Below are 21301 nucleotides of genomic sequence, written 5' to 3'. Positions count from 1 at the left end.
GATTACTACGAGAACGCGTAGAGATGATATACGTACGTATGTTACATAACCAGTTGTTATATCCAAAGGTCTTCAAAGTAATTACACCGGTATAATTATCCGTCTGATTATCGTATGTCTCAGTGGTCGTTAGTACGTTAAGAACAGTTTTTAACGCAAAAATATTAATAATTTTCGGCGTAGTTGCGTTATTAATTAATGCATAATAACGCTTAAAGTGTAAACATGTCATTGATATCTGCACATATACCTTATGATGGCTATACGATGGGAATTATCACGCTATTCGTCCGAAACGAGGATTTTTATATGCAAAAAAATGTATACCCTAACTGGTTGGGGAGATGCGCTGCGTCGAGCACGTATACTATCTGCCTGTCTAACCTATATAATTGAATTTTTGTATAAATTAGTAAGTTATCGTTATACATGTATAGGCTGCTGATTAATAGGTGTTTAAGGTTGTTACAAAATTAATGATGAGTTGCAAGGTTCGCTGCATACGTTGTGTGGTCGTACACTCGTATGGGATTCAATGAAGAGAAAAGGTTAGGTACCTACATTTTTTTCCTTCTATTTAATAATTCGTGTTTCTGAGCTCAACTTCATCATTTGTAGGTAGGTACTCGTAATATACGTACCTTTACCACCTACAACCTAGTCCCTAGCTGCAGGTACATACCATCGAGCATTGCACTTTTATTCCATCTACCTATATATGCCTTGCAACGATTTTCGTAATGATAACTAATTAGAGAATAACATACGTATAAGCTGGTAATTTCAAAATAAGAAATTAGATAGGTTTGAAATTACGTGTAATTCATCGTTGTTTGAAAATCAAACCCGTTGATTAGATATATCGACGCGGACACACGATGAATGCGCAACAATCAATGGTACGCGGAATTGCGATTAATGATCGTATACCTATCTGTATCTATATGCTATTTGTTTGTCTATGTTACAGTGTATATGCGTGTTATTACCAGTAACATATGGTATAATGGTCCCGACGGGAAAATTAACGCCAATAGAGCCAGCCGAACCATCTCCTCGGCCAGCATACGTAGTGCCATCAAATCGCAGATCACCAGCGCCAGTACACGAGTATACGCAAGATAATCCGGAACCACCGCCATTGGATCCATCCTATGTTCCTGTAACGTTTAATTACATTCAATATTTATCGCCACATGCGATAGTTTATGTAAGTACGAGTATATATGGTTTTTAGAAGAAAGAAACCAATTTAAAGAGAGAAAGAAAAACTTGCGAGTTTCACTCGTATTTTATAAGATAAAAAGTGAATGCAAGTTGCATTTTTCTAAATTTCTCCGCTTACCTATTTTAGGCTTAGGCTTAGGCTACTTATTTATCTTTATTCAAACATACGATAATGGGATTTGGACCTTCTTCAAAACTCGCCCTATTATCCCACACCGCCCAAGAAGCTACTTCATCGAACCATTTAACTAAGGGGTCATTCCACGTCAATTGGACCAAGAAGTGGTAGGGGGTTCGGCGACTTTTTTGAAATTTTTCCTGTGGAAAGACCTTCCGAAGGGACGACCAATGGCGCAAATCGTAGCCCTCTAGCTCATTTTTAAAGGCAGCCAGGGGGTGTCAAAGTTTTCAGTGAACCTAAAATATCATCCATTTTAGCAGAAGGTTACTCGATAACCGCGATACCTACCAAAATGGAACATTTTCCCATAGTTAGGGGTTTTGAAAGGCTTTTTGGTGATATCATAAAAATCAGTGTTGTCACTTTTTTTCGTAAAAAAAATTAGCTCAAAAAGTTTCGAAACGTAGTTTTCATATCGTTCCGACTCTCAAAAATTTTGAAAAAAATATATTATGGAAAACGTTTCATGCTGAACAACATGTTAAAAAATTGGGATGGTAACATGTTGTAAAGTTGGTTTTGAAAAAATTTAAAATTTGCGAAAAAATGCGATTTCTTGATTTAAAACATGAAAAAAAGTTTTGATAGGTGAAGTTGACCCATATGACCCCTATTTTTACGTATCTGTTGAAAAAGTTGAAAAAACTCTTTCACTCGGAAAAATTAACTCCTCGCAAAAAAATCAAAATTCGAAAAAATTCAATTTTCAATTTCAACCATCAAAAAAAGTTTAAATTTATTCAGTTGTCTTATTTTGACCTCTTTCTGACGTATTTCATGATAAAGTTGATGAAAATTACACTCACAACAAAAAAATAAAAAATCGTTCATTTTTGAATCTTTTTCGAAGGTCTTTCCACAGGAAAAATTTCAAAAAAATCGCCGAACCCGTACCACTTCTTGGTCCAATTGACGTGGAATGACCCTAAGTAATCATCCTGAAAAAACTACAACTTGGAGTGAAATGTGAACACTTGAATAAAAAGCGCCTTCTAAAGGTACTCAAATGCTCATAGAGCACATGCTGTTATGCTATGGCAAACATTTTTCTTTGCTGGATTAAGTACAAAAAATAACACCATGCGTTCTAAAACACATATGACCATGTCAGATCGAAAAATAAAGTCGAAATTATTGTGATGGGTACGCTTTTCCAAAAACAGATCCCCCACCCCCGGCTCCTCGATTCTTGATCGAAGTGAAGTACTCCCATTTTTTGCTACTGGGATCTTTTTTCTCAAAAGGCTCTGAGAGGTCTCTTCAAAGACTCTAAAAGCCACAGAGCCTGTTTCACAGGCCGGTCTCTCTCTCTACCTACTCTGAAATTTCTTCACCACTTTTTTCTTTTATTATTACGTACTTCATGATTTTTGTTGTTTTACAGTGCCACGGATAAGGGAAGTGGGCAAGTGGGGCGATTTTCCCCGAACCCGGGCCGCGTTTTCCAGAGAGTGCACGTTTGAAAAAAAAATTGTGAACATTATTTTTAGAAGAGAAAATATTCACTTTTAAACAGGAGATGAGAACTTCATTTCGTTTTGAAGAGAGTACTAAATTCATTTTTGGAGAGAAAATGCAAATTTCATTTTGAAAAGAGAATGCATGCCTTTATTTTTAATTAAACAAATATTAAAATTTCATTTTTGAGCAAAAAATGCACACAATCCTAATTTTTGAAGATAAACTGAAATCTTAATTTTTTGAAGGAATAAATGGAAACTTCATGGAACAAAAGCTACTAAAAACTTTGCTTTTAAAAAAGTCGCCTGTGAAAAGTTTTCTCGAAAAAAAATTCCTCTACAAGAGAAAAAATCTGTCTCCAAGAATTATTGGTCGCAAAACAAAATTTTTTCTTGACGCTTTCAAAAATAACAATTTCTCATTTGTAAAAACTTCTTTTCAAAAAAATTTTTTCGGAATAAACTTTTTTCTCCATTAACTCTGTGGTGTGTGTGTGTTTTTTTGCTTTTTGAAAACGATATTAGGTATAAATTTTTGGCGAGGAAGGAGGGCTTCTTCACTGGGGAAAGCTTGTGGAAAAATTCAGTTTTGTAAATAACTCATTAAGTAAGTCATTTTCGACCTCATTTTTCGAAAAAAAAAACAAACTTGCTTTAGAGAAGGAAGGGAGTATGAAAAACTGTGAGAAGGCTCTAATTTTTTTGCTCCTGCTCACATTTTAGCTCTCGGTGGCACTGTTATTTTACGAAATTAATTAATTACGTTGTACTCCGAGTCTCAACTTGACAGATCATCAACTAGTGGTAACTGGTAATGAGCATGAAAATACGTATTCATGTACTTCCTTGATTTTTCGTAAATATTCAAAGTACCATAGAAAACACCCTAGTTTTGACACAGGTCTTCGTTGGATTTATAGGAAAGATTTGTTTCATAATCACTTAATCAGACATTTTTCAAATGTGGAGCTTCTTAGGTATACATGAATGAAGATGTTACCTGTAAGCCAAATTAAAGGGACAATTCTTTTCAGGTTAGAAAGGAATGAATCCCAAACAGTAGATATAGTAGGAGTACTTCACTTGTAAAATTCGTAAAATTAATGACCGTTTTTCAGTTGCAAAATTTCATGACACAAAAAAAGTTGCATCAAGAATGTCAATTTCATTCTCTCTTTCAATTCCTTTTCAACATAATCGTTTCAGTGAACTACAATTTGAACGTCTACAGTTATTTTTTCAACATACGTTACCTAAAAAAAAAAAAAAAAAAAAAAATGCTTCATCATCACAGTGATATTTTTACTCGCACTAGGTTTATTTCTGTGTCGTGAATTCGTGAAATACACTTTTGTAAATGAAATCTTTTGTTTCAAGATATACATAGGTATCTTTTTCTGCGAGTAATAAATTGAATATCTTTACCAGGTTTATTGCTACATTCGTTATAACGCAATAAAAAAATTTGATAGGCAGAGCGAATAGTGTTGAATTTTTGATTAAATGCCATTTCAAAAGATTATTATTCAATAAGTGTTGTAAAAAAATGAAAGAAATGGAAACGTTTACCCTATCGCGATGTAGTTCGGATAGCTGTAACGGGAAAACATGACGTTTTATTGACGCTTCATTGAAAATTTGTACATTTTAGCTTTCTTCTTTAAGAATACATAATTTTTGAACGTTTTTGTCGGCTATGCCCGTACAGGCATTTATTAAAAGCCCATTCTATGTGTGTTTGGTAAAAAATTTTCCATTTAGTTTGCGCATGTGATTTTTATTACAATTTTTTTTTAACTCGCATAAAATGTTGATTTTACAGGTGCCAATGCAAATACCTGTACCGAAGCCGGAAAGATATCAAGCTTTCAAAAGCAAATACGATAAGAACGATAAAATTTTATCGAAATTATTGCAAAAGTACCAAGATTATCCAGCAAATTTACAAAAGAAGTACATTCATCATTATATAAATCAACAATCAAATAAGTCAGCATAAAATTTTTGCTCTCGAGTATCAATGAATGCGTGATACGTAGTATTTATTTTAAATTTAAATATTTTATGTATGTGTATATTTCTTTATTATTTTTCTAAAGTAGATATACCTGTTTAAAGTCTGTAATATTTAATAATTAATGTCGTAAGTTTTTTCCTGAAGCGTTTTTTTTCTTTTGTAATGTTGTACGTAGCCTGTGTATAGAATTTTTTTGTTCGATTTTAATATGTATGGTCATGTCAATTCATAAAAATATTATGAGAATGTCGTCAGGTATTATAATGTCTCAATTACTTGTATTTTTTCAGCTATATTTTTTATATCATTTTTTATACACTTGTTATTCAGAAGGCTGACCATTGACCATAACTGTCACACGCAGTGTATTTTAAGCTTATCATGGTTGACAGAGCATACACACACGTGTAACAAGTACCTTTATCATACCTATCATTATTGAAGGTACCCATTTAGTACCTATTACCTTTGCCTATTGGCTCTGCATTTTTGAAAAATATTATGATAATTGCAACATAGTATTTTTAAATTTATGTATTTATAAAAAAAAAGAATAATGAATAAAGCGTATTCAAATTGTGAAGAAAAAGTCATTTTGAATAGGATTTTTCATATGAAAATAAATCTTACTTATCGCTATTCTACTGGTTCGTTTTTTTTTTTTTTTACCAAAATAAAATACGAGGAACGTATTACAATTTCCATCTCAGTGCTAATAATTATCCTACTCCTACTTGCATATACTATACATGTAGCTATGTACCTACCTACTTCATTTCGAGAAACATTTATTGAAATTGATTGCATCAAAATATTTTTGTTCGATAATTAAATGAGTTAGGTAGGTACTCATTTTCAACGTGTCGAATAAATGGAATGGAAAAGTACGAAATACTGATTCGGATAAGCAAATTATTTGAAAAACAAAATAATCTTACGTGAGCATTCCTAAACATTTTGTATTTATTTTAATTTCCATTCAAGTAGACTGAAAAGGTATGTACCCAATAAGATGAAAAGCAAGAAGATATCGATGACCTTATTCTATGAAGTAAATACGAGTAAAACTAACGTAAGATCTTTTGTTCGTAGTTTCATTGCAAAGCGTAGAATATACTAATATGTACAAAATACAGGCAATCAAAGAGAAAACAGTTCGTCTGAGAGATTATAATTTATTCGAGTAAAAAATCGAAAACTTGTGCAAATTCAAGTATAGGTACCTACTTTTAAGCCCTTCAAGAACATTGTAGGTATCCGAATGAATATTTAAGGTAAATTTCATTACTGTATAAAAAATTTTGCTCAAGTATCGAGTAATGGAAAACCACACCAATAGTATTTCATAGACTAAGTATAGGTATACCTATGTAGTGAAATAAATCGAGTAAATCGCCTCTTGTAAAAGCACAAACTGTAAGTAATTCAGACGTGAAATGATATTCGAAAATTGAAAATATATTGTACCTCGAGTATGAATTCTGTAGGACGTGGATTACAATTCACCGTAGGTACCTACTTAATTATCAACGGCTATGTCGATAGGCAACTCTTATGCTACGCATGATATTTCGGCTGCATACTCGTGACCAAAAAAGTATTGCGAGCGCGATGAATAGGCAACTATTACGATATCGTTGATGGAATAATTCCATAAATGGTAATAACAAGGTGTAATACGATGTACGTAAGCATGTAATTTTCAATTCATGTTACCAACGCGCGTCTGACAAATTATCATTTTATAAAGGTTATTGAGTGTGCTTACTAAATTGTTCTTCAAAAAAGGCAATTAGATCTGATTATATTGCGGTAGTATGATTTGTAGATAATACCTACTTATACGTAAAATCGAGTATTACTGATTTTATCGTAATCATTCTAAATGTACTCGTACCTATGTATTTAAAATACGAGGAATTTTTAAATTGAAAACTATTGTCATTTTTTTACTCAAAATTTAAATTCCATTATTATTAAAAGAGTAGGTAGGCTTAATTTAATTTAATTTTTATTATTCGAATTTATTGAATTTGTCATCTGATCAGGTTGTCGTTAAATACTTTTTTAATTAGGTAAGTACGTGAAATATTAAACTATAGCGTAGGTACGACTACTTTAAAGTAAAATGCTGTGATGTTGAAATGAATCCAAAGAAAATTTCAGAAATGCAATTTTCTTCACCCATGAATTAGAAGATGGAAAAACAGTGAAAGATGAAATAGCTACAAAACTGAATAATGTCAACTTTTTAAAAGAACCGTGGTTCCAAATTTTTATAGAGTAAGTTATTAAAACTTGGAAACAAAATTAAACAGGTTAAGAACACTACTCGCTACATACAGATTAAAAAAGTTTAGACATTTACACATTGAATGTAGGTATAGGAAATGATTTCAAGACCAATACCCATCATAATTTAAAATTTTGAAATTCATTTTTCGATTTTTAGCGAATTTTTAAAACTTGCAATTTATTCTTTTGTTATGAAAAAAAAATCAAAATTTGATCTAATCGGCATAAACCGATGAAATTTGATTTGTATCCTATTTTCGACCTCTTCCGCCGACCGGAGAGGCGGAGATGTACCTAGTTTCGAATCATTTTGGAGCCTCTAGCAGGTACATATAAACTCAAATTTTCCATCTCGGTGACCCTTCTGATCAATTTGGGTACCTACATATTTTCGAAATCTTTTTGTGCCAGATTAAATCCAAAATTTTCTCTAGTGAATATTATTTTATTTTTTAAAAAAATCAAAATACGGGGCAGGCTCCAAGACAGTTTGAAACGAAGTCAAAAATAAGGTAAGTACAAACCAAATTTCAGCTTTTTTTGTTTCCGCTCTCGCAAATAATGATTTTATTATTATTTAAAAAAATTTTTTTTTTGTTTTTTCAGAAATAATCAGTACAGTGGGTACAATTTTGGATTTGAATCGGAACAAAAAGATTTTGAAAATGAGAAGTGGAAAATTCCAAATTCCTTGGAGGCTTCAAAACGGATTGAAACTATCGCTCACCTTAGAAGATCGAAAATAGGTACGAATCAAGTTCCAGCTTTCTTGGTCAATTTGGCAAAATTTTGATTTTCCCCCCATTTTTAGCCCAAATTTGTATTTTTAAAAATTTGCCAAAAATTAAAAAATATTTGGTGGAGTATAATTTTTGAGGTCCTCTTCGGATTCCTTTTTGTTCGGTACAAAAATTATTTGTTTAAGATCAATAGACCTATACGAGATTTTTTGAAATTTTTTGAAGAATTTCATCAAACTCTGTAAGTATTACCTATGTATTTACCTAACTGAAAAAATCTTGACTCAATTTTGGGGTATAAGTAAAATAAAGGGTTTGAATATGATAAAAATTAGGAAATTGTAATTTTTGTGATCCACTCCTCATAAAAGTGCTATGATTTAGAGGACTAAAATTTGTATTGAATGTCAAAATCAGTAGATCAGGAACGGCGAGGTATAGAAAATTGGGCATATACAAACTCGGCACAAGATAAGTAAGCTCACCAGGGGGTCAGTACTTAATGCAGAGGCGTCGCGCTCCAAATTTTCTGGGGAGGGGGGGGGTATAATGGGTACGAAAATGCCGAGTGCCGGGGCGAATATCATGCTGGGCCCCATTCCTAAAGCAGAAGCTATTTTTAGGTTTTTGAGAATTGAGAGGAAGGTGGCGTGGACTGAAAATTTGTCCTTTGATGTAAAAGAAAAATATCAATTTCACTAATTGATATAACATTCATATGACTAATGAAAATTTTTATTAATTTTTTTGGGTTTAGAGGCCTCATATCATGCGAAATTTGTTTATTTCAAAACAAGAAACCATTTGCCCGAGCGAAGCGAGGGCGAGAGCTTTTGCAAATTGTTATTTTGAGATGCCTAAAAACGAGAGTTTTTTTAATGCGAGGACTTTATTTTTACTTTTGAAAAGAGATCCGGCTTGAGCGAAGCGACGCAAAGAATTTGGAAAATTTGTACTTCGAGAAGCGCAAAAACGATGTTTTTTTTTATTGTGAAGACGAAGAGTTTATTTTTTGGCTTTTAATGTTAGAATTTGAATATGATGTTTTTTTTTTGAAGGAAATTGATTTTGATACCTAAAGAAATTAGAACAAGCCCAGGCAAGGGCGCAAGCTCTTAAAAATTTGTATTTTGGTGAGGAATGAAAACAACTGTTTTTTGAGGAGTTTATTTTTTGGTATCACAGGCTCTTATCTGAAATTTAGCCGAATTTCCAAATAATTGCCGAATGAAATTCGGCTGGGATTGTGACCCCCCCCCCATCCCCCCTTAAGCGACGCCTCTGCAGTAATGGCACATACAAACTTGGCACGCCAGTAAAAATCACCCTTTACTAGATTTAAGTATAAAATATTGACAATTTAAAATAGACGATTTGGTCTCATCCTCGGATTTGAAACTGAATCAGCGGAAGTTGTTTCTTACAGTCTTGTGATGAACATTTTAGAACGCCAAATCACCTCTAACTCCTTCAAAAGGGGTGAAATTGCAATTTCAGTTTAAAATTTTCAACTTTGACAGTTTTTAACCGATTTTTTTTGAAACTTGTAGACTTAAATATTAAAGACTACCTACCTACCAAGGGTTCTTTATGGGAATTTTTTGAAATTTTTTCAAGCATATCTTTCTGAACAAAACGCGCATTTTCAGTTTATGAACGTAATTTTTGAGGCGCTTTTGGTCACATCTTTCAAAAGTGCTCATGTATCTCATCCAGATGTACGACATATTATCAAGTATTTTTCAGAATTTTTTATGTGGGTTGAAGATCTTCAAAAATGAAAAAAAACTACCTTTTTTCACAAGTTTCCCCACATAAATTGATCATAATTTTGACCATAACTTTGTAATCATACTTATTTCGATCACACACACAGACGTTCAAAAATCAGGCCAAGAATAAAATTGATATAGATTTCTATATCAATGTTCAGTTTTCTAGTTCACTCAATCGAACACGCAAAAATCCCATTCGCGAGCCATTCAAGCTCAAAAATTGAAAAAACTTTCGATCTAACGTACCATACCTACATTAAAATGGAATATTCTGAGAAAGTGATGATACCTACTCGTAATAATGATCGTATCGTAGGTATAGCTAAACCGCAAGTTTCATAATTGTAAACTTTTAACGAAATTATCAACTTGGTTCTCACAAGCTGGTACCTACAACTACGCCATATTGTATCGCGTAAAGGCCACATTAACCCGTCAATTACTTCTCTACTTTGTATAACGTTTCAAGTTCTCCTCGAAAACGAAAAAATTCGCCAACCATGGCATTTTTCCCTCCAGGAATAAGTACTTAGTAGGTACCTACATAGGTATCTAATTTATCGAAGCTATCCCAAAATACGAGTGCACGCAAACTTGGCCAAATAGGTACATTTTTATCTACCTGTTTCCATTGACTTTGTATTGGCAATTATGCTAAATATGTAGACGCGTAAAGAACATGGTAAAAATGCCGGTATACCTTCGCAAGTTTCACATTCAGTAACAGTAACTACTTTAAATTATGTTTCGGACGTGAGTGGTGTAGACGAGCACGCCGACTATGTACCATCTCTGCGGTACTCATTCCAATCCTTGTTTCATGATCGCGTCTTGGAAAGCAAAAAAATTTCAATACCTAAATATAAACATTCGGACAATGCACCATAATTCGCGTTTTGTTTAATAAAGTTAGTTTCGTCGAACCGGAATTATGCTCAATTATAAACATTATTATGTTTACTTGGTGAGTGTTACAAGATTTTTTTCATTCGGTATTATATTCCTAATCATTCTCACGGGGTATGCGATTATATAATAATTAATTTTAATTAAACGACATAATTTCACACACGATAGATACTTTACGTTTATATCATCCTTAATTTTATTGTTGAATTTTTTCTTCTTTGTAATCGTGACTGTACTTTTTTTCGCACATGATCATTATAATCGATTCTTAGACCTATAAAATTTGTTGTTCTCGAATAGTGGATAGGTACAAGATTGTACTAATTTGACAACCAGGAATATGGTACCTATACGTATGTACTACGTACCCGAGTTAATGAGATAATAATTTTTTTTGTGTGATTGAGAAGGGTATGTATACCTGAAGGTCGCGTTGAGATTTTATTTCAATGTTACCCTCAGCCAACAGGTACCTACCAAAGTATTTTTATAGACTAGGTAGGTTTACGAATCAAAATTGGTACAGTCACGAAGAAAATTAGCCAGCTAAACCTATCGTACTATTTTGAAATATACAAGATACAATAATTGTTTCGTTGAAACGTTATACCCAAAGCTATTCGACACGTTACGTTTAAAAGTTTAAATAACATTCTTATTCAATTTGTTGAATTAAGAAGACGTACCTACACATATAATAAGTAATTTCCATGACTTGAGAATGTTGTATGTATTTTGAATAAGATATACCTATCTAGCTACGTTCTTCATCGTTGTAAATGAAACATCAGAAAATGGGATTAGTGAAGGAGAAACTGCGCTTTAATTAACATTATCGGAGAATGTTAAAATTTACAAAATAGGCGTACGTGTGTTATTTCACTTTGAGTTTTAGTAAATTTCAGCTTGCTTAAGGAGGAATTTCACGTTTACCCTATGTTTCGTCAGAACAAACGGGTTAATAGCATAACCTCAGAATTAGAAGAACCGAAATTGTTTAATTAAATGGATTTGCTCTACATTACAGTATACAGTCTATGTTTCCTTTTCCTAAACTTTCAATACTGCTATTATCACAGTAAAGTTTTGTCGAGAATGTTACTCAAGCAAGGTGAAATATTATACGCTGTTAATATTTTAAAACCACAATTATGTCGAAGTTTTCTTTTCTTTTTTCAACTCTAAAGACATCGATCATATTTTCTACGCTTATAGTTTTTAACCCCTATACTTAAGTTTGTTGATACAATAATACGAGTATGTGGAAAATGTAGGTACGTATTATTATGCATCTTACGTCTATTTATTTTCATCTACCTATACTTACTTATATTCGTGCAATAAGCCCGTACTCACACGTATCTGTATTCACTTTAACAGCTTACGTTAGGTACCTACTACCTATACCTACTTTACTTTTCGTCGAAAATGCGTGTCAATCGCAGTAGAATTCACCCGCGCAAAATCTTTTGAAAGCATCTTATTCGCAATCACTTTTTTCCGTTCAGGAAATCGTATCAAAATTCATTTATTTGCTTCGATTGAACGCGTCATTCTATATACGTACTAACTAAATCCATAATTTTGTTTACCTGATATATAGGTGCTTTTTATTTTTTCGAGCTCACCTTCAAAGTAGACTTATTTTAGCAATACTTAGGTAGGTCTACGTACTATACGATTTTCGAATTAGGAACGTTACAAAAAAATGCCAACATCAAAGAAAATTTTTTTATTTCGCAGTTTTTGAATAAATTAAAACCACTTTTCTCAAGCGAAAAATTTCCGAACGTGCTAAAATTAGTCACTTTGAAAAATAACCGATTGAGATTGGATAGAAACAGGACGAAAAGCAATTAGGCTATTCCCGGATAGGTGGGTGGCGTGTACCGAGAAACTCACTCGATGAATTATCAAGACTAGCAAATTCTGAAAAATTTATGTTTAGAAAAAAACTAACTAACTGGACTGTCTATAGCGAGTAGAAAAAAGAAATTGGACCTTTTTTCCCAAATTCATCTTAATGCGAGAATGTTTTTTTTTGCAATGAAAATGAATTTTACGAACCTGTTGAGAAAATGATACTTACAAGGGAACCTCTTGAGGTGTCACACTCTGATTTAAACGGGACCGCGATTTTTGAAAAGAGCATAGTCTAAAACCCCCAAAACCAAATTTTTAGCTGCCCAAATTCATTTTTCGATTTTTAGCGAATTTTTGAAAATTCAAAATTGACTGTTTTTGGCGATTCGTGTTTTTTTTCATTTTTAAAGTACGTACTTGATTAGTAAAAATGGTCAAAATAAGTCCCAAAACTAATATTAATTACCGAAATCCTAATTTCACCATTTCCAGCCATTCTGGAGCCTTCAGCGCGATTTTTCAATTTCTCCAGAATTTTGAATTTGCTCCAGAAGGCGCGAATATGAAGCTGGGCGGCTAAAAATCGAGTTGTATATTACCAGGGCTCGGATATTCTTTCCCTAAAAAACCTAAAATATGCGCTTAAATATTCCCTAAAAAATGCCAAAATATGCTCTAAAAAGTAAAAATATTCCCTAACGATATGGGCATTGTTTTACAGGAAAAATCAATTCCTATACGATTTTACTAATATTGTTGTGTAATACCAAGAATTTCACGAGCAAAAATGAAAAACAGAGCATTTTAAAATCACGAAGAGGTAATTCTAATTCCATTATTAAAGGAATAAAAAACAAAAAAAATGAACAAAAAAAATATTGCCAGTTTCACAAATTTTACAGGGAAAAAATTAAAAATAGCCAAATACTAATTCGATGCAAATTTTCTAATTGAGCAAAATATTCCCTAAAATCCGCTAAAAACGTAAAATATGCTCTAAAAACGTAAAATATTCCCTAAAAAATGCCAAAATATGCTTTTATATGCTTTTATGCTGAAATATGCCAAAATATGCTCTAACGAATTAGGCTCATTTTACTTGAAATTTCACGAATCGTGGAGATAATTGAAAAATTCCCTATCCTCAATGCATACAAGAAATATGCTCTAGCATAAAAATCCGAGCCCTGTATATTACACTCGACCTGTTTAACGAGTTTATCCGCATTTGAACCGATTTTGAGAGTGACACCTCAAAAGTGGCTTTTTGACCAGCTTTTTTTAAAATTAAAAAATTCAAAAAATCAAAAGACAACCGTTTGTGAGGAAATTTTTGAAATTCGCGCGAATCGCTGTATTTTGTCCGTAACTAACACTCAAATCAAAATTTTACAATTTCCAGCCATTCTGGAGCCTCCAACGCGATTTTCAATTTCTCCAGAATTTTGAATTTGCTCCACAAGGCGTGAATATGAAGTTGGGCAGCTAAACATCGAGTTGTATATTACACTTGACCTGTTTAACGAGATGATCCACATTTGAGCCGATTTTGAGAGTGACACCTCAAGAGTGGTTTTTTGAGGTGTCACTCTCACTCCAAAACGGCTGGAAATGGTAGAATTTGCGCTCCGGGGGTTAGTTCTTGAAGAAATACAGCGATTCGCGTGAATTTCAAAAATTTCCACACAAACGGGAAACTTTTGATTTTTTGGATTTTTTAATTTTGAAAAAAACTGGTCAAAAAACCATTCTTGAGGTGTTACTCTCAAAATCGGCTCAAGCAAATTCAAAATTCTGGAGAAATTAAAAAACCGCGCTGGAGGCTCCAGAATGGCTGTAAATGGTGAAATTTGGATTTGGATAATTAATATTAGTTTTGGGACTTAATTTGATCATTTTTACTGATCAAGTACGTACTTTTTTTTTAAAAAGAACATGAATCGCCAAAAACAGTCAATTTTGAATATTCAAAAATTCGCCAAAAATCGAAAAATGGACTTGGGCAGCTGAAAATTTGGTTTTGAGAGTTTTAGACTATGCTCTTTCCAAAAATCGCAGTCCCGTTCAAATCGGCGTGTGACTCCTCAAGAGGTTCCCTTGTTAGGTTGGAATAATTCTTGAAATAAATATAAGCAGATAAGACTACGTGGGAGGAGGAAGGGGGAGGGTAAATTCTCCAGATTTTTACCATATTTCGAGAATTATTAAAAAAAATATACATTGCTAAATTGCGTATTAAGTATAGGTACGTTTTACTAGGATTTTGGTTTTTAGGCTATTTCTCGTTTAGTACTACTGATGAATATGATGATTTTTGAGCGCATAAGCGGTTTTCTATCAAGAGAACAAAAAAAGTCAAAATTAATAAATCATGAATGATAACTTATGTACATGCATTGCGTGATTCAAAATTAATTCCCAATTTATATCACAATTTGAGAAAAAAATTGTGATTTTAGTTGAAAATTAAAAGTTTTTTCATCTAATGTAGAAAATTACAATCTTTAAAATTCTTGAACTTAACACAGATAATGATTGACTTAGAATTCAGCAGATCAGCACTCAAGTTGAAAAAATGTAAGCTAAATAATGTTTTGTGATTTTTTTTTTTTTAATGTGACAAAATTAAATTGAACGTTTGCAACTTCGCAAATCGTACATCTGGAGCATAGGTTGGAGCTATTTTTTTTCAAATGTCAAAATCAACAAATATTTTGGAAGACATAATTTTTTTTTTAAATTACGAAAATAGAGACAGAGTACAACGTTATTAGTCACAATTTTTTGCACTAAAAACAATGAACCTAAAAAATTCTTTCTGATCACTCGTGTCAAAATTAAGCTTCTAAACGATTTAGAAAAATTGAAAAAGTTTCAAGGAATAATGAAAAATATTTGCCTACAAACCCGTCGAAATTTCAGCTACTTCTATCTAATCAAGTTTTTTTTTTTGTAGATTGCAAAATTAATTTTGAAAATTCTTTATTTATTTTTGAGAACTTGAAAAAATTTCTTGCCCTCGAAACTTTCAATTCAGTAGCTTAGTCACAATTTTTTGCACTAAAAACAATGAACCTAAAAAATTCTTTCTGATCACTCGTGTCAAAATTCAGCTTCTAAACAATTTAGAAAAATTAAAAAAGTTTCAAGGAATAATAAAAAATATTTGCTTACAACCCCGCCGAACATTCAGCTACGTACTTCTACTTAACAAAGTTTTTTTTTTTGTAGATTGCAAAATTAATTTGAAAATTCTTTATTTATTTTGAGAACTTGAAAAAATTTCTTGCCCTCGAAACTTTTAATTCAGTAGCTGAAATTTTTCTGCGAAATATTTTGTGGTTCTCCTCACATCCTCAAAAAATCACAAAACTTCCTTCTTTTACTGATTTTTAAACAATTCATTTATTTTTCAAATTTTCGAATAGTAAGCAAAAAACTCAATGAAATTCGTGTTTCGCACGTAAATTCTGCACATAAATATTATCAATGACTGATCGAATCACAAATTAAAATATTCGAATAAAACCCACGAATGATTTTACCAAGGCAGACAAAACAGTTACCTAGGTAGGTATCTAAGATTAGAAATGAAAAAGAAGTCCATCATCTTTTATCACAATTAGGTAATTTCAGAATTTATCCGACGAGCGAATTGTTATTCATTTAATACCCTCAATTCAGGTTATTACACCTAATGGCAAAATATAGCCATTATAATTATACTAACTTCTAAAACATACAAGGTTAATTATTTTAACAACTGTTCGCGAGACAAAAGTACATATTTGCGAACAATGACGTCAGCATATTCGAACATTGGGCAGATAATTTTCGATTTTTTCGGGGCATTTATATTTTAATTTTCGATTACTTTGTTTGGCAAACTCAACTTATACCTTCTTAGGGTGTCGATCTCGATATATGTGTATCTTAAATCACGCCTTATAGGTATATGCAAAATATTTGTCGCAGTTGCGAGATTATCGACACGAAATAGATTCTTATCGACTATCGTGTAAGTGTACACCAGAGTATGTTTATGATTTTTGATTAGACTCGGCGTTGACGTGTACTTAGTACTTACCTACGTCGTGTATATTGTAGGTGGAAGTTAGACGATGAACTTTACAATTATTCGGTGATCTATTCCATCCTTGAACTATATTTTGCTTGGCTTTTTCTAGATCATCTTCCTAACATTTTCAAAATATCGAGTATTCTCAGCCGCCGTCGTGAATGTTTACCAATCCGATCAAAGGTTAATAGACAATCAGGTAATTCGCAACGCCCTTGATGAATATATGTTCGTACCGCGATGTACTAGCTATTTTTCAAATCGCTCGATTTGTGTCGTATGCTTAAGCACCTATAACTACTTAGGTACATACATAACACATTCGCGACAATACAAGAGTAATAAATATTTCAGCTATTCTACGAATACAGATACGCCGTCGAAGATCCAATCTCTGGCGTGATAAGCGAAAAATGGGAGAGCCGATTGGGAGACTACGTGAAGGGAAGATACAGTTTCTTACAAGCCGATGGTTTGGTACGAACGGTACATTACGAATCAGATAGTGTGTCAGGTTTTCGTGCGATCGTGCAAACTACTAATCCAGGTAGGTCGAAGTAGTATAAATCAAGGATGTGCTTAATATCCTCCTGATTCTTGCTTAATCCAGCTTCTGTTCATTTTACTCGACGTGGTGGCGGTATTTTTGATTTTACGAACTAACTAAGTAAGCAAAAATATGTGGTGATTGATGAACATACAGCACCTACGAGTACAATATTGCATAATGTTAAATACCTACTTGATATTTTCTGGACGGATTATTATGAACGCCTCGAACTTGAAACATAGGCAACTTTATCTGCGACCATGAAATCGCTCCGTTTCCAACAACCGAACGGATGACGAGGAAGGTGCGCGATTTGATAGGTTCCCACAATTTATAAGGTTAAGTACACTTTGTACGCATGCCTTTTTTAAGAATAAAAGCGGATACTGGACTCTTCTTACGTGAGGCTAATTGGTCCTTATGCTCTGAAAACTTCTAGGTGACATTTCTAGACCTCTAAATTATTCCAAATCCGCCACTTACAGCGGCTCAAAAAGTGATTTCTTCTTAATTTTTTTTTTTTTTTTTTTTTTTTAGTAATTTGCAACTAAACTCTTTGAAATTTGGAGGAACGTTGAACCCGCTAGAAATTAGTTCTAAAACTAATACCAACTCCCTTGAATCGAATTTCACTATCTTTGGCCATTCTAGAAGTCCCAGTGTAATTTTAAACTCCAAAATTTTATAATTTCTGTAGAAGGCTTGGAAATCAAATTGTTAAGCTAAAAATCGAGTTGTTGCTTATTCTCGACATTGATTTTCACGCCTTCTGGAGAAGTTTTAAAATTCTGAAGAAATCGAAAATCGCGCTGGAAGCTTCAGAATGGTCAGAAATGGTTAAAGGTTTGAGGAAGTTGGCATTATTCACGACTAATTTCCATAATGTTTTACAGACTCGTATCTACATCTACTAAATATGCCCAAAATCGATGAAAAATAAATCTATGACCATGAAATGGATTTTGCATAGGTATTCCAAATCCCAACCCAAATACATTTTCATAGGAGTGTTAATAGAGCGTAATGATAATTTTTATTGAAAAAATTTAGTTGAAAAAAATCGGAATGAATGGAGATGGAGATAATCTTTTTTCGAAATAATTAAACATCAAATTACTAGGTAGGTACCTGCATTACGGTTGAATTTTTCACCTTTTACCTTTCAAATTAAATTAATTTAAAATTCAAAAGCCAATTTTGATATACGCCTTGATTTCTTTATGAAACGGGTGATCTAATTTTTTGCTTTACCTACCTCTCTCTACACTCATCACAGAAATGTGAAATTCATTCATCTATATTACTGTAAAGCTTAACTGAGCGAATGCACCGTAAATGTCTACCTTTTTTCACGCTACGGGCTAAAAGGAAAAAATCCGTCAACAAAAATAATTTTAAAAAAATCCAAAATTTTTATTCGCTCGGAATGAGATTACCTAGTATCTATTTTGCACAATGGAATAGGTATGGTTGTAAAGAAAATGTTATTGAACAAGGCAAGAACGTTCAAGACATTTTAATCAGAAAATCTCGCTGTATCTTTTTTTTTTATTATGGAAAAACGCGACAAGTTTTAATTTTAGTCGTTTATAAGATTAAATTTAATAATATTTAGAAATTCTACAATAAATTGCTTTTCTTCTCGTTTATTGAAAAGGAATTAAATACCATAATCACGTGAAATGAGAGCTTGAAAACATAATGTAAGTTACGTAATACGTAAGGTAGGTACCTACCTACCTACCTAACGTAAATAAATGTTATCTGTCACCCAGAATGGTAAAACAATTTCACTAATAATAATTTTTAAAAACCCAATACTTGATGTGACGTAACATACAATAAAATTATACACAAATTGAAATTTGTTTGAAACATACAATGGTAGAAAGGAAGTGCATGCAAGAAATGACTGTTAGGAAGGAAGAAAGGAACAACTGTTTAGTATGACGCAGGCAGGTAGGCTTTCATTAGCAACGATAAAAAAAAAAGTTTCACCACCACTCGTTCTTACCCTTAAAACATTTTCGCTTTCCATCTCACAGAGTTGGAATTCTTGTCGCGTCAAATTATCTCGCATTTGTACCCGGAAGACGATCGCGATCGTCGTAATTATATCCCAAGTTGCGAAAAATGGTCGTTAGAGGGTACACTAATTGCATGGTCGCGTTTGCCGCAAACCTCAATTCAATATAAATAGACATAGGGGGACAAATAATAAACAAATTGTAATATAATTTTAAACCGTTCACCGCCTTGAAAATACGTATGTCCGAGTTGGCTAGAATATAAGACCTTCAAATTTGTTAACATATTTTCAAAATGTAATTACCTACGACGAAATTTCATTTTGACTTGTTTTTACAGCTTCCAGTTACTTAACCAGTCAGAACTTAATTTGAACGTACGAAGATACAATAAATTTTATTGTTGACTTGTTTCATCGAGTCTTCGTCGAGAGTGTACCCTATAATACCTACTCTTTTCATGCTGTATCAGAGAAAGTATCAAGGTTGATAAAATATTTCAACTTTTATGCAAATTATGAAGTTGTACACACGTGACCTATATCTTTCATACGATATTTTTCTCCATTTTTTTTTCAATTACCTATAGCTACATTATATTTGTCGACAATTTACCTCGATACTAAAAAATAAATGTAATGTAGTTCTAATTTTATGAATGCCTATAACAGCCATGGGTAATCATCAGGTAACATAAATTATTGAGTACTATATAGCGATGACCACCTCATTATCATCATTTTTGCTTTTATTGATCAAAAGTAATTTTCAACGTCCAATTTTGGTTTTTTGGTATCTACTTAAGTAGTTTGATAATGTAGCCATTTGTAATTTCTTCACTTACTGCCTGTTATTTTTTTTGGATGAATAATTTTATACCTACATTTATAATTTACTTAATAAATTGTTTTGCAAAAATTGCTGTGTTAAACTTCCTTATAATACCTACAATTGATTTGTCTCTGAATAGAAGCTGTTTTCAAAATGAAGTCGGAAATCGTCATAATGATTGAAACAGAATCAAAAGTGAACGACTTAAAAAAAAAAATCAGTATTTTTATTCGAATACCTAAGTGATCTTACTGTCCATGTTTCAATCATAAAACCTGATTTTTTTTTTGAAATTTGAATTTTGAAATGGAAAAATGTGATTTTTTTCCAAAAAATTCTCGCATTATGCGCCTAGGTATGACACATAGAGTACAACATGAGACCAAAAGTTTGTACAAATTCCTATCTGTCATTTCAAAAATATTTCATTAGATGAGATGGAATGTTTCCAGAAGGGGAGAAAAAGTTTACAACATGATACAATTTTGCATTGCTCCAAAAGGAACATTTTGAATTTCTTTTGAGCCAATTTGGATCAATAGTATTAGATAGGTGTATTCATTATTTCATTAGGAAATGCCCTTCAAATCAGTGACACAAAAAATACCCATAAAGAGCTAGTCATTTTACCATAAGTACATTAAAACTCTCTTTGAAAGAGGAATGGCTGGAAGTATAGTGTACGTTGCCAATCAATGTGACACTCCACCTACATATGTACATCGGAAACTCGAACGGATCGGCCGGATAGTTTATGACTCACATCATCAGTCTCTTTTAAACAAAGCAACTCAGGAAAATAGGAAAGACAAATACAAATAGTACCTATGTAACTACGTAAAAAAAATTGAAAACTATTGAAAAATAAATTTTAAAACAATACATACTTTGGAACCCATGGTTTTTGAGATAAACTTTCATGACGAGCAAAATAATCTTCTGGGTGGTTTCAAGAATATGAGCCCTGTTTTAACAATATTACCATAAATTTTTTCAATTTCAAAAAAATGTTTGCTTATTGTCTCAAAAAGAAAAATGAAAGTTGGTTTGGAATTCCAGTACTTTGAGCATTTAGGGAAAATAAGAATTTTTTCATTAGGTACTTAAAATTCAATGGCCTGGAACTCCTCTAATTTTTAAGAAAAGATCGTAATGAAGGATGGTAATTTCTTTTTCAAAAAGTAAATTTTTTCAAGTAGAATAATTTTCATGGCAGATTTTACCTCAACGTTTTCACTTCAGGACTATCGTTCGTTGACAAATGACATTGAGCTTTTTCAAGCTCTCCTATACAATTTTTTCTTTAACTAAGGATCACAAAACACGTCACCATTTTTGGAATAGGTAG

The 21301-nt window shown here is 32.5% G+C and overlaps 2 protein-coding genes across 2 annotated transcripts in view; both read left to right on the top strand.

Annotated features, from left to right (window-relative positions):
* The window catches only part of LOC135840079 (uncharacterized), a 42603-nt gene extending 37079 nt beyond the window's left edge, over window positions 1–5524 (top strand). The window contains exons 3-4 of the mRNA XM_065356416.1: window positions 971–1210; window positions 4691–5524. Of these exons, the coding sequence (XP_065212488.1) occupies window positions 971–1210; window positions 4691–4867 (417 nt within the window). The 3' untranslated portion in view covers window positions 4868–5524. The remainder of the gene's footprint in view (window positions 1–970; window positions 1211–4690) is intronic.
* Window positions 5525–10416: 4892 nt separating this feature from the next.
* On the top strand, window positions 10417–20040 carry LOC135840083 (cuticle protein 19-like). Its single transcript, XM_065356421.1, has 4 exons — window positions 10417–10659; window positions 16655–16744; window positions 16900–17092; window positions 19463–20040. Exons 1-4 carry the CDS (start codon window positions 10627–10629, stop codon window positions 19495–19497), a joined length of 351 nt encoding a protein of 116 aa, XP_065212493.1. The 5' UTR covers window positions 10417–10626; the 3' UTR covers window positions 19498–20040.
* Window positions 20041–21301: the final 1261 nt, after the last annotated feature.

This window comes from Planococcus citri, chromosome 3 (genome assembly GCF_950023065.1).
Source record: "Planococcus citri chromosome 3, ihPlaCitr1.1, whole genome shotgun sequence".
Classification (NCBI taxonomy): Eukaryota; Metazoa; Arthropoda; class Insecta; order Hemiptera; family Pseudococcidae; genus Planococcus; species Planococcus citri.
The sequence above is the reverse complement of the archived record's forward strand: the minus strand, read 5'-3'. Positions and strand labels throughout refer to the sequence as shown.